Source organism: Liolophura sinensis, chromosome 12 (genome assembly GCF_032854445.1).
Source record: "Liolophura sinensis isolate JHLJ2023 chromosome 12, CUHK_Ljap_v2, whole genome shotgun sequence".
Classification (NCBI taxonomy): domain Eukaryota; kingdom Metazoa; phylum Mollusca; class Polyplacophora; order Chitonida; family Chitonidae; genus Liolophura; species Liolophura sinensis.
In genome coordinates this window covers 17,471,771-17,486,655 of record NC_088306.1, presented here as the reverse complement: position 1 = coordinate 17,486,655, position 14,885 = coordinate 17,471,771, and the positions used below count along the sequence as shown (strand labels likewise).

General features: G+C 40.6%; 1 protein-coding gene across 1 annotated transcript; it reads right to left on the bottom strand.

Moving 5' to 3' along the window:
* Nucleotides 1-1,809: 1,809 nt before the first annotated feature.
* LOC135479085 (glycoprotein 3-alpha-L-fucosyltransferase A-like) lies at nt 1,810-12,654 on the bottom strand. Its single transcript, XM_064758806.1, has 2 exons — nt 11,211-12,654; nt 1,810-4,801 (listed from the first exon to the last, which is right to left on the bottom strand). Exons 1-2 carry the CDS (start codon nt 12,113-12,115, stop codon nt 4,471-4,473), a joined length of 1,236 nt encoding a protein of 411 aa, XP_064614876.1. The 5' UTR covers nt 12,116-12,654; the 3' UTR covers nt 1,810-4,470.
* Nucleotides 12,655-14,885: the final 2,231 nt, after the last annotated feature.

Sequence of the window (14,885 nt, the reverse complement as noted above, 5' to 3'; positions counted from 1 at the left end):
CTATGTTCATGCTGATCATCTTATTTGTGATGACTCTGTAAATGTTAAATCTGATCAAAATCCAAATGACGTATTACTAGGGAAGGATACATGTGTTGCACCAAATAATCCAAGCATTGTCAGAAATCCACATGTAAATGATCCGAGTGTACAAACTAATGTGCCAAGTCCAATAAAGGAAGCAGTAGCTTTACCTGAATCTACTAAATGTACACCGAAAGTTTTTGATCAAGATTGTAAACCTGATGACACTGTGTCATGTGATTCTCCTGTGTTTATTCCTCGAAGGTCTGGTAGAGTAAGTAGACCTCCACGAAGACTTGATTTGTAATATGTATTCAGTGCTGCAGCTGTTCTAAAGTTCTAGATACATATGTACTCAGATTTTATGTCTTGGTTGTTGACTGTTTTTTTTAGAGCAAACTTGTGACATTGTTTTAATGTTGGTGTCATAAAATGTATCTAAGTAAAATGAAACATTGTTGTAAGAAACAAAATGTTACAAGGTTTAAAGAAGTTAAAAGTTAATTGAAACTTTGTTAATGTTCTCAAGGTTACTTCGTATCTAAAAAGGGAGGAGTGTAATATATCACGTCTTGTGACGTATCAGTGACGTATCACTTTGCATACTGATGTACATGCCACGCGGTCTTCTCTGAATAAAGCAGTGCGGCTTGGGGCCTTCAACGATGAAGACGTGTTGTCTTATCTTTCTCTGGTGTATTACTGTGCTAGACTATAGAATGGCGTGAAGTCTTTCTAGTACGGTAGATCAATATACAAAAAGAGATACTTTACTTAGACGGCTATTTCACTGAGAGCTACATTACCGTGGGTTACTTTACCGAGAGCTAGTTGCACCCTCGCCAAATGCCCCCCCCCCCCCGCAACACCCCCCCCCCCCCATTCCGTTTGTCATAGGCGTATATACCTTTACACTGTAAAAGAATCATTCTGGTTAAGGTGTTTTTATTTGCTTACTTAAGGTTTATGATGTCGCTTAAGGTATCACATGGCAATATCTACTTCTACCACGCTAGTCACACGTATGCAAAGTGCTGCCTAACTGAACGCCGTGCTGAAGACTCCAAGTCATAGTATACTGACACCTGGCCGATCGTTACTGGGCATATCGCCTGATGCACCAGAGTAGTTCCAAAATTACCGAATTGTTAGTCGATCAATCACATAACACATAAAATAATGTTTTAGGTATATAAATTTATTTCTCATAACTCACGTTTATTAATGTTTGGTTCCAGGTTTAGATGTACATTTTTTTGTTATCTTCAAATTGGAATGTAACGCCAACGTACATGTACATCACAGTTTGTTGATTCAAGCGATAATATAGCAATGACTAACTATGCTATATATATATATATATATATATATATATATATATATATATATATATATATATCAGGAGATATGAATTGTACAGCACATGTATGACGAGCACTAGCCACGCAACGTCCACATTTTGAATATTCTTAAGTTTTAATGATTGCGAATGTGTATTGTTGATACATGGATATGTGGAATTGTCTAATGTCGTACTCAAGAATGTTCCCCCAATATGAGGCCGGTCAGGTTTGTAAGTGGAAGAAACCGAAATTCCCAGATACCCATCGATAATATAACAGCAGTCTATTTTCTTATAAATTTTAGGACATCTGGTTTGCTCATTTTAGCCAATATGTATACACACACACACACACACACACACACACACACACACACACATATATATATATATATATATATATATATATATATATATATAATTCTAGCAGGAATATTGCGTTTCTTTTTCCTTACACAGACCATCTAATGAACAACACGCTCATATTTTTACTTTTCCAAAAGTATGTTAAAGAAATGTAATATTTTACTTTCAACACAACTAATATCTGTCCCAAATTTTAGAATAATTAGGGTAACCTAATGGTTAGCGCGGTCTACCTCGAAGACAGGAGACAGATCAGACTCGGGTCGTGTCATACTTTAAAAATGCAACTTGCTGCTGTCTCGCTTGGCGCTCAACACTGACCGGTTATAGCAAGGAAACATGACTGGTTGGCCCGGTGTGAATATAATGTAACTGGGTGGGGCGTCATGTCTGGTGTCTTCGGCGTGGTACTTCAGTGGCGGCAGCACTTTGGCGGCATGGGCTCGCTCTGCCACAAGAAGACACACCTAATGACTCCTGGTCGCCATATGTCTGAAAAATTGTTAAGTACGACGTTAAATACCCAGCATACATACATACATAATATAAGGCCGCATTCAGCTGTACAAGATACAGCTGGCTTCGAAGACGTAACAGCCTCATTGGTAAAGGACTATAGGTAAATTTGGTAAATTTTAGTCCCCTCATAGATCAAGGGCTCCCGTATTTAGACAATTTATTATAAGCTAGATACTGACCTACATACATTCATACTTACACACACATACAATTCAGCCAGAGCATTTAAAGCGTTAGTGCTGGTAAAACAGACGTGCACAGCAATAATGACACATGTACGGGAATGGGTTACCATGTGTAGGAATAGTTGAGCATGACGCTGCAATTGTCACCGAGTCATCAGGTTGGCAGAACAACATGCACCCCCAGTGTAATAACACCAGCCTGTTGTCTGATTGAGTTACACTAGCAACGTTATAATTAACCTATAATCGGCGTGGCTTAATTAGTCAGGTGACCTCAATGTCCTCATGGCATATGGTAGGCCCCGTGAAAACAATGATGATTAGACCAGATGATGAGGCAATAGATGTAGTTAGCGCCCTACGGTGCACTTCCTGGTAAATCAGCTCTGATGACCAGTGCAAAACAGAATGTCAACATGCACCACATAATAACCCTATACCATACGTATAACACATAGGGTCAGACCAGACTTCGTGAACTAGCTCAGAGTCTCACACTGATGAACTGTTTAGCCCCTTACAGTCTCTGTCCCACAAAAATAGTAAAGAAATAAGCGAACAAATTAAATTAATTCTGATGAATATGGTCCTGTTTTTTTTTTTTTGGCGTCTGATCAACAGAATAAAGCTAGCTGACACCAACTTTTAAATTAGATCTTCAAAACACAGAAAATTCAGGAGAGCTCCACTCTGTTGTTTTATATTATCTCGTTTCATCGCTACCTCAGATTCTGTAGAGGGAGGGAAATAGAAGATTGGATGGGTTGATAAAGTTGAATGAGACTCTGATCTAGAATAGGGGCGTGTCATTAGCGCAAATCTAGTAACCATAGCTACAGACTCTGACGACAAGAGGGATAGATAACGCCGCTCGCTTCAAAGCGAGTTAATACTTATTATTCCGTTAAGAACATTGCCTTGCTCATGATCACCTTACGGAAATCGGGTTTTCCCTCCAATAAGTACTTAGATACGGTGACTTAGATACGAAATATACGTTATGTTAATATAAGCCGGATCGTAATCTTCATGCAATTTTCTTGTCAAAAGGTCACGTGATGAGTCGTTGAAGAGCGATTATATATTTGACTGGTGTTCAACGCCGTACTCATGTCTGTTCCACTTAATACGACGGTAGTCAGTTTTATTGGTGGAGGAAGCCGGAGGAAATCACACCGTTTCCCATGTGCCTGACAAATCTCCTGGCTCATCAAAACCACAGCCCAACCAACGAGAGCAGGATTCGTTCCGGCAACCTCATTGGTAAGGAGCCGATCGGCTGCGAGGAGATCAACTTTTTAGAGGACTGGGTCAGTTGCGGTCCTGAAAAGCGTTCAAGCCATATATATACAAATATTGGCCTAATCTCGTAACAGAGCACATCAAAATATTATGAAAGTAGCATTCTTTCAGAATACATGTTGGCACATCCGGATTCTGGTTATAATCGGTGTCCAAAGACGTGTAAGTGATTCAACATGTCACAAACATATACAGACACTATATGAAGGACACATCTTTACACAACTATGCATGCTATATCCCTCATTTAAACGAATATAAAAAAGATTTACCCGGCAGAGCATGGATATGTAGGCTACGTTCCTTTGACTACCCACTCTGCTAAATTCAGACGCAGTTCGCACCAGCAATACGGATGGGATCTAATCAAATCTGTTTGGTTGATAGTGTCCGCCGACTTGACTACGACCATGCATTTTTGTTACGAAGAGGTTGTCACATGCTCCGATACAAAAGAGCGGCATCTAACTTTATGATTGTACATGTATTGCAGCAGACGGGTATACTAAAGGAACGTAACGTTGACTACACATCCACTGATCTGCAGAGTAATAGTGATGTGTCATGCATGGAAATGTTGACTTCACATTAAATGATAATAAAACTGTTCGAGCCGATAAAACTCAAAAATTGCCACTACATTTATACTAATTAAACTCTAAAAATGTCATCAAAAGCAAGATTTATGGAAGTGTTTTGGATACTCAGTAGCAGATCATCTAATGTGATCAATTAAAACTTTCGCTTAGACGTCCATGGGGTTCGGCGACATATCCCTTCGCCATTCCACCATTCCTGGAAATTACCGATAATTCTTGTCGGCTTATCTTCGTCATTGAGTAAAGCACAAACTCGGCACCAAAATTTGGTGTTGATAAATCTCCCAGTTCCCTTCCACCGGAAGTACTGGTTGTATTTTTTGTCGTCGTTGTCAAGTTTGATCAAATATTCCGCCAAGCTTTTCGGATCTTCGAAGTCTTCCACGCTGATGTAGGAGTGTGGTGGCGCCACTTTGCGATAATCGTCAGGATGAGCTCCCATGACAATTGGAATGACGTCATACCTGTAAACAGAGAGAGCCAACGAAAATAAATGTCTAGAGCATATACACAGAAATTAAAGCCAGATCAGAAACGACAGTGTGAAATGCGGTCAGTTAACCTCAGGTAGAGTTTTATTCTAACGGTTCAAGTAAATTCTTAAATATAAGTAGCAAATTACACGCCCCTGACAACATGGATTAAGCAGAATTAAGTGACAAAAATACAGTGATTTTAAATGTTTCATCTTCACAAATACTCATAGGGATATATAGTTCGATTATTCCTGTTAAACCTTTGATTTAATTACCAATTTGCCAAACCCTGTTTTGAGACACAACACAACCCACGTATATCTGGCTGCACAGACATCCTTCGCGACAGTAGCAGACCATATAGTGGAGGTTTCAGACATACAATTTCCCTGCATACAGACATATAACTGCCGGCAGTCATATACACGGTGTCACAGAAGTCGCGCACCATCCTGATTTTCATTTTTATTTTCTGCGTTCCAAATTTAATACTAATTTAAATTTTTCTCCTCTTCCAGAGTTATTTATGGATAATAAACTAACAGTGCAAGAAAGAGTTGAATTGGTTTTTATGTTTGGAAGAGATGGGGCAACACACCGCAATGGATGTTGCGCGACTTCTGACATACCCTGTATATCAGATTTCTCCTGCTGCATTTATGACGGCTTTGTGGACACTTCACAGGCCAGACTGCACAATTTATCGCTTACCTCTGAACCCATAGGGCATGTTATAGGTCTGCTTGTTAAGACTACTCTATCATATATAGTTTGAACTTTTGGAGTTATGATCTAAGCATTGAATGGTAGTTTTCATTTTAGACTAAAAAGCCAAAAATGCTTTGGATGCTTAGACTCCACCTCTAGTCCTAGAGCATGTAGAACATGCAAAATAAAATGATTTCCAAACATGTCCCAAATGGCGACAACAACTTTATTTTCTGTTTTACGTGAGAGCCGACGCTTTAAAATCCCCAAAATGTAATAAAAATAAAATTGGTAATTCAGCATTTAATTTTGTCGCATCTTAATGTTTCTATGATTTCCCCAGTTTTTCTTGTGGGACTGTCCACATTCCCCATAAAATAGATGATTTTTTAAGTTTTATTTTCATGGCCGCTTCCAACCTCGATTCTTTCTGCCCGTAAACAAATATTTCAATTGCTGTAGCCTTACGTACACGTAGACCATTCATTTTCAGTAGGCTTCACAATGCTGGACGAAGAAGCTCCCACACTAGATTACGAATTGTCGTAATATGGCGCCATGAATTTAAAAAAAAGCATTTTCAATCTGTAGTATGTGATTCAAACTGTTACAGTGTAATCGTCTGTATTAATTGGTCGTGGGCAGGCTTTGCTCGATTTCCTCCCACCATATTGCTGGTCGCCTTCATATAAGCGAGATATTCTTGAGTACGACGTAAAACACCAATGAAATAAATAAATAAACATATTGATTTATATTGTAAGTATGAGGATGACCTCGTTTATATAAACACATTATAGATACAGCTATCTAATATATTACAAAGTTTCAGGCAAAAATGAAAAGTTAAAAACCAAAAAAATTTAAAAGTAATTATAAAAAATTTACACCATTATAAGCAGGAGTGGAACACTGACTCGTCGGCCCAAGCGGTGTACTCATAGGTTCTTTTCTGTAAATAGTACGTCCCTGTTTCTCTATAACAATTGTGCTCTTAGCCCAAACCGATATATTGTTTTGGTGGATTAGAAATCCCCGAGGCCGGGTCACTTTGCATTGTTTTCCTATGAATGCTTATCAAACGTGTGCATTGTGAGTCTAATTCTAAATCAGTACATGGTGTCTAGTAAATTAACATCACTGCACTTGTACTCTCCATGCTGAAGTTTTTATTTCATACATTCACAATTGTGTATTTGTCTTGATGATGCAGGGCCAGGATTTATCCGCACTATCGTTACTATTGATAATATGACGTAAAATAGTGTTTACACATTTACATAACGCTTCGCTTGCGCGGACATTTATTGAGATTCACAATGTTTGTTTGAATCTGGGCCTATACAGTTTTCAACACATGGTTAGGTATCGTGTTTGCTTCGCCAACTAACAGGAAGAAAATGTCAGGACAACCTGTTACCGACTTGCCCGGAGAAGCCAGCATGAGCCTTAATCGAAGTTCAGAATCAACACAGGTAATGTAAGTGTCTATTTGCCAGCAAACACTGGCGCTTGCTACAGTGATAACCGCGAGCTTAAATCACGCCACGCGCGAGATTAGGAATCTGCCATGTTCGAGAATCAGCCGCCCCTTTCAGTGTAAGGGCTGATTTAAGCCTTTCCAAGGCATGCGACTTTCTGGACTCGTGTTTTTTTTTTTTCATGGACAGATGATATCGGTTGTCACACGTTCACAAAACTGTGCTGCGTGGATGTCGTGTTTGTCTTTTCCGGGTCATATACCCTGTATACAGGCTGTCGAAGCATCTTAACTATGATTAACACTGGTATTATGTTATATTTCGCATTTAAAACCCTAGCCAATCTCAGCAGTCAATGCAGTTCTCCAAAGTCAAAGTATAACAGCAGCAGTTTTAGTTCATATTCTATACACCGGTACATCGTGTTTTAAGGTTAATCACAAACTTGAAAACTTGGCTTAAAGTCAAATCAGGTGTTAAGTCTTAAACCCGTTTTGAACAACCGTGCTACATTACGTTAATGCTACATCATAAAGTTGTTAAGCACAGTTAGGATAAACCCTTGACTTATGGGTACTAAAATCATATCAGGTGACCATGTCTGGCCATTTCCATGTCCGTGTTGCAGAAATGGTACAAGCTCGTAAGGCTTCATCGCAAGTATGGCTATTTGCATCAGGAGCTTTGTGTTCATGAACTGCCATGCATTTCAGTAATATAGTTAGAAATGCAAACATGGAGAAGAGTAATGAATATGTCTCGATTCACGGAATGGAAGTATAGAGTTAGTATATTATATCGCTGCTTGCAACTATGACGCCGCTGTCACCCCTGATAAAAATCACGCTGTCGACACATTTATGAGCCCGCTGACAACCAGTACGATGTAGAGGTAGTTATCATGCTGCTAATAGCTATCACGCTGTCGACACAGTTATGGGCCCGCTGACAACTTTTACGTTGCAGAAGCAGTTATCATGCTGCTAATAGCTATCACTCTGTCGACACAGTTATGAGCCCGCTGACAACTTTTACGTTGTAGAAGCAGTTATCATGCTGCTGATAGCTATCACTCTGTCGACACAGTTATGAGCCCGCTGACAACTTTCACGTTGTAGAAGCAGATATCATATTGCTGATAATTATCACGCTGTCGACACAGTTATGAGCCCACTCACAACTTTCACGTTGTAGAAGCAGTTATCATGCTGCTAATAGCTATCACGCTGTCGACACAGTTATGAGCCCGCTGACAACTTTCACGTTGTAGAAGCAGTTATCACGCTGCTGATCGCTATCACGCTGTCGACACAGTTATGAGCCCGCTGACAACTTTCAGAATGTAGAAGCAGTTATCATGCTGCTGATAGCTATCACTCTGTCGACACAGTTATGAGCCCGCTGACAACTTTTATGTTGTAGAAGCAGTTATCATGCTGCTGATAGCTATCACGCTGTCGACACATTTATGAGCCCGCTGACAACTTTCACGTTGTAGAAGCAGATATCATGTTGCTGATAATTATCACGCTGTCGACACAGTTATGAGCCCACTCACAACTTTCACGTTGTAGAAGCAGTTATCATGCTGCTGATAAAAATCACGCTGTCGACATAGTTATGAGCCCGCTGACAACTTTCACGTTGTAGAAGCAGTTATCATGTTGCTGATAATTATCACGCTTTCGACACAGTTATGAGGCCGCTGACAATTTTCATGTTGTAGAAGCAGTTATCATGTTGCTGATAATTATCACGCTGTCGACACAGTTATGAACCCGCTGACAACTCTCACGTTGTAGAAGCAGTTAGCATGTTGCTGATAAATATCACGCTGTCGACACAGTTATGAGGCCGCTGACAATTTTCACGTTGTAGACGTAGTTACCCCAGTGCTGACAATTTTCACGCTGTAGGCTGATAGCAACTGGCGCTGCTATCAATCATCACACTGCAGACAACTATATTCTACTGTACTAATATTCGCTGCCGGCAATTATCACACTGGTGATGCTGCCGGCAATTATCACACTGGTGATGCTGCCGGCAATTATCACACCGGTGACGCTGTACGAAATTATCACAATGCCGTCTGTGTTTTTGTATTTTTTGTATTCGGCAACTCTTACACGTCTTCCCTCAATCTCACACACCCATTGTAAAGCAACAAGAAAGCTCTCATTTACGACATCCCAGGTGTGATAAATTTTTGGTCCTGTGCTATGATCTTTGACCGACTGCTAGGTGATATCTGTGACATGAAAAGATAAGGTGTGCGGGATAATTTTATGGGACTTATGGGGGGAAAAATGATTGTTTCGCTATATATCTCAGCAGCTCTGACAAATAAATAAGGCTTCGTCGTATAGGTTTTCCGGATAATGCCGAGGGGTTTTACTGTATATGTTATCTGTCCTCTGATAAATGACTGAGGATTCTTATGGTACAGTTTCTCTGGATATTGAGGGAGGGTTTTACTATATATGTTATCTATCCTCTGACAAATGACTGAGGATTCACTGTGGTACATTTTCTCTGGATATTGACGGAGGGTTTTACTATACATGTTATCTATCCTCTGACAAATGACTGAGGATTCACTTTGGTACAATTTCTCTGGATATTGAGGGAGGGTTTTACTATATATGTTATCTATCCTCTAACAAATGACTGGGGAATTGAGGAATTACCGACATGGGCCAACAAAAGACCCTTTGTACCTTGGAGGCCCGCCTATGGGACGCTGTATCATATACTCCGTTCTAGTTTTAAAGAGTTGCCTGACAACTTTTGTTGCACAATGCTTCTATAAATACGTTTACTAAAATGCGGAAGTATAAGGCTAGGACTTCGGGACCCCTGTAGCCCAGGAGACGTCAGTTAATGTAAACAAGGAAAGAATGTCATACAAATATGAACATATGTGGACATATACCAGTTACAGTGTCGTACACTCAAAAAATTAATCTGTCAATTTGTGTTAAATATAACACACGAATTCCTTTAATTCAACATAAAGATTCTACTAGAGTAAAATTATGTTATGTTGAATACGACAGATTATTGCGTTATAATAGCAGAATACATTCTGCGTTCAGACAACCCACTTTCTGTTAAAATTAACCGATTAATTTTTGAGTGTATTAAAATGTTGGTTCTCATGATATTTTTTATACTTCGTTTTAGTGCGTGTCAACATTCCTTACAAAATCCCGTTATAAATACGCGCAGTGAAATGCAGAAATAGGTCTATGGCATCTTGTTGCCTGTAGTGTGTATACAGGGACGAAACATAAATTACAAGTTATTAAACACATGTATAGGCCCAGGTATTTATTTTGTCTTAACACGTAAACAACTTGATGTGGTTTAGAGAAAACCTGTTGAGAACGGTGCTAGCTTTATATAATGTAACAATAGGCCTATATTTATTTGTGTGTGTGTACTTATGCTGGATTGCATGTAGCATTACAAGGTAATTGGAAAACGTGTATTAGATGTAAAATATGTCAGCGTTGGTAGTTTTCTGTGCATTTGGCTTATTTATGTCAAGGGTTGTTAACACGCACAACATCTACATGTATCGTGTACACCCACTGTGAAGCAGGGAGTTAACATTATGACGACAAAACCTCAAGTAAGACGCAGTAAATAAAGTAATAAAATACTGTACGCATCTTAAAAAATTTGAAAAAAAAAGTACGAAAAAAGAGGTTTAATTTAACTGTTACGGCAATATGATTATGAGTATGGCTATGAAATGTTAAGATAGCCATCTACGTAGTTTTCTCTTCTTGCAGACTTTATTCCTGCTTTCTTGCCCTAATAAACAAGAAGTCAGTGATAATAGCTTATTCTGAGCTAGTTTTAGGCCTACATTGTTCTAACATAGAATCGAAATTGAAAGTACTTATCATGTTATCATCATTATTATTTTTTTTATCTTATGTATTAATCAGCGCGACAATATGTTTGATGGAAACCGTACATGTACTATTTAATTTCATCGCAGTCTTTAGGAACTATAGTAATAATAATAAATAAGTAAGTAATATTATATAAACTAAAACTAAAGCGCCCACATGCTGTGAACAGTCTTTTACGTGAGACGGCAAAATTCCCCCTCCAACTCACTCATTCCAAACCTCTCCCCCGTCCCCCCTCCCCCGTTCTCCCCTCCCCCGACTAAAACCTGCCTAAAATCTTACCCTAATCCGTTCTGAAAGAACTTCTCAGTGATATAGTCACGGCAGTTGGCATTTTCGAATGCTAAGTAGAACTTGTAGTCTTCATTGAGCCTCTCCCAGCAATCCTGATTGAACTTGGGACAGTCATTATTGCCGCAAAATCCAAAAATATCCACATCGATGTGCTTGCCAAGCTCATGGGCGTATTCCAATCTGTTGTTATTCGCACCACAGTTCGAGACGAACCAGGCCACTTGCTTAGTTTTTCCCGCGGCAAAATTCCGGTCGACAGACGGACTATCCACAGGGGGGTCAAAGGGCGTCCATTTTTCATAGGGGGCAACTATCGTGGAATCTCGCCGATAGGTGGCTGTCCAGTTGAAAATGTTCTCTAGTCCTTCGAAGCTTGGCAGAGAGTACGGAGCTTCCAAGGTGAAATATATCCAGACTTGATGTGGAGTAGCTAGTCGGTCTGACAATGCCAGAGACACAGTCTGTCTAAAGAGAATGGCGTCGGCTTTAGCAGCGTCTAATTCGGAGATTGTAAGATAACAGTTCTGCACGCGACACTCTTGTCGCTGGAATTCCTTTTTGCCTAGTTTGGCATTAAAGTCGCCAATTCCGCCGTGGATGTAGATCAGTTTAGGTTTTGTCGTGTTCTTTAGCATGGTTTTCTCATAGTTTTTTGGTTTGAAGTTTATCTGTTCAATGATGCGATCGCTCTTTTCGTTGATTTCCCAGACGTTCGGCTTCGGCTCCAAAGTGGTTGGGAAACCAGCCTGGAAATGTCTGGCTTTCGTCAAAAATCTCTGACCGGGTAAACCCAAAAGCCAGGATGTGTCAGACTGTAAGAGGTGGAGAGACAGGACACTGACCAGAGCCAGGACACTCAGGAATAACAACGCCCTCCTCAGGTGAAGTCTCATTATGGCCTCACAACTTTAACGCCGGTTGTGTGACGCTCCCTATACTGTACACAGAAGAGCGAATGTCATCACGTTCCTGACACCGCCTTCATTCCCACCTGTTCCATCATTAGACCCCCGTGGGAACGTTGGGCGCTGGGTCCGGCTGGGATTACATACCCGCCCTACTCTACCTGGCTGTTACACACTCAGGTGCGGTGGTAGCTAGACTCGGGCGCTACAGCCGGGGCGCGTCCGTGTGTTCATCACATGTCCACACACACCCCTATACATGTAGGCCCTATACTGCAAATTAAGGTTGTTATCAAAGGAAAATGGGACAAGCGGCTTTTTACCATTAGCCTATACACATACAGATAGCCGACGACCCGGCAAAACATATCACGGTCAGTCACATGACTGAGGCCAGAAAGCTTCGCTGTATACTCAGTGCATTGTGCACGGCAATGGAAGAAGTCGGGGCAGATAAATAAAAAAGTAATACCAACCCGTCTGTACCAGTGTACGGCTTTTTGTGTGTGTAGAGAAGTGTGTTGCAGTCGCGTGAAGACGCCTCATTAAGGAAGCGCGCATAAGTTAGCTTAAGTTAGGTAGCTAACTTCTACATTCACACACACCTTGAGTTTCAGCAGTGCATGTACACCTAATGCATATATATATTGAACACCCAGAACGACTTGTGTATATAGTTGGATCTATCGGTAAGACCCTCATGCGTGGAGACCTGGATCAGATTTAAAATCCAACAGACTGATGTTCGAAGTTTAGACATTCAGTACGAGGGAAGGTCTGACAATTAACCTGCTGATGGTCGTGGGTTTCCCCCTTGCTCTGCCCCGGTCCCCCACCCCAATATGATGCTGGCCGACGTCGTGTATGACAAATATTCTTGAGTACAACCGTAAAACACCGATCAAATAAAATAAAAAATATATAAATAAATGTAGACATTGGCCTGCATCACTCTATCCTTACCATCAGACAAGGCTGAGGTTTTATTTACATACTTGGGAATTTCCCCCTTCTATATATTCAAGATCTCAAGATATAAATGCAAAGTGAATTAAACTGCATATATATATCTGATGTAGACCTTAAATATGAGTTACTAGTATCGGTGTAGACAGCCGGCTTGCCATTAAGGTAGAACCGGGGCTGAACTCGGTGTAGCGCTGCCCTTTGATCTACATGTCAAATTACTCCATTTCATTATAAGAATGCATGTTGGCTTCCTCTCCGGTGGTAAGTGGGAAGCTCTTCCAGCAACCTACGGGTAGTCGTGGGTTTCCCCCCGGGCTTTGCCCGTTTTCCTCCCACCATAATGCTGGCCGCCGTCGTGTAAGTGAAATATTCTTGAGTACAGCGTAAAACACCAGTCATATAAATAAATAAATGAATTAATAAATAAATAAATAAGAATGGTGTCAATATCCATCAAGCTAATCCCCACTGTCATCATTATTGATATTAAGGTGGTCAGGTTTATATGTGGATGAAACCCGTGGTAAACCACTAACCCTCACTATGCGCTTAAACGCTCTGACGAAAGCCACCATCACAGGGTTAGCGAGAGCTGGATTCGAACCTGCGACTATACTGGATCGGCTGTGGCAAGAGAGATGTAGAGCTCATCAGTGTATTGACGGTTTGTTAGCGTAAAACAAACCACACATACAAATATACAGCCGAGAAATTTTATGATACCATGTATATTTTCAATTTAGACTTTATAAATAACCTATCTGGAAATTAATGCGGACTATACCGATTCCCGCAGATGACACATCTTATCTGGATATGCACATTTATATAAAATACCAGGGTTTCCTATTATGCACGATTGTTTGGCAAGAGAGAGGACTTCCGGTATTTTCAACGGTCCATTTATAGATTGCAATATCTTGGAATGCCGTGCATATTAACCTTCATGTATAACACACCTAGCTGCGTATGTTGAACGATTTCTGTATGTCATAAAACCTTGCTGCTGAAACTTATGAATCAAAGCTTTACTATCATGCGTCTCTGTTCAAAGTAGGTTAGACCGTCCTAACCTACTGGTACCCTACTAACGTTCCTCTGCATAAGGAGAGTAGCACTGGGGCAGCTTTCGCTTCCCTCTTTTGTCGTTTGACTGCCTACATGACGCATAATTTATACCTATGCATATAACACTTATGCATAGTCTATACCTACGCATATGAGGCATCTGTCCTAACCAAGCGATGATTCAAGTCCCTGTGTATTGGCCTATCCAAGAATTGTAAATCCCAAATAACCGTGTTACTTTTACATCCATGCATGCTATGTGCTAAATTATATGTATGTTGTCTTACTAAACTGGTGTTTTACGACGAATACATCATTTGTGGATGATAAGTGTGAGAGTGTGTGCTTGGCGTTTAACGTTGTACTTAACAATTTTCCAGTCTTATGACGAGGAAGGAGCCCTTCGAGTGCAAGTATTGTGCCCCCCCTCCCCTGTTGCAGGACGGATTTCCACCGTTCTTTTATCTAGTGCTGCTTCACCGAGACGACTTACCGAAGGCAAGTAATTCTCTCCACCCCGAGTTGTTCTATTGAACGCCATCTTCCTCTTTCAAGAAGTTAGGTGTGACCCGAACAGAATTGACCCTGGATCTACCGTCCCCGAAGCCGACGCTCTACAAACTGAGCCATCTGGGCCGGTACGCGGGTGATGAGGGTTTGGGTTATATTCAGCTGGAGGAAACCTGGCAGAGACACCTTAGCACCGCACCTCGAGCACGTA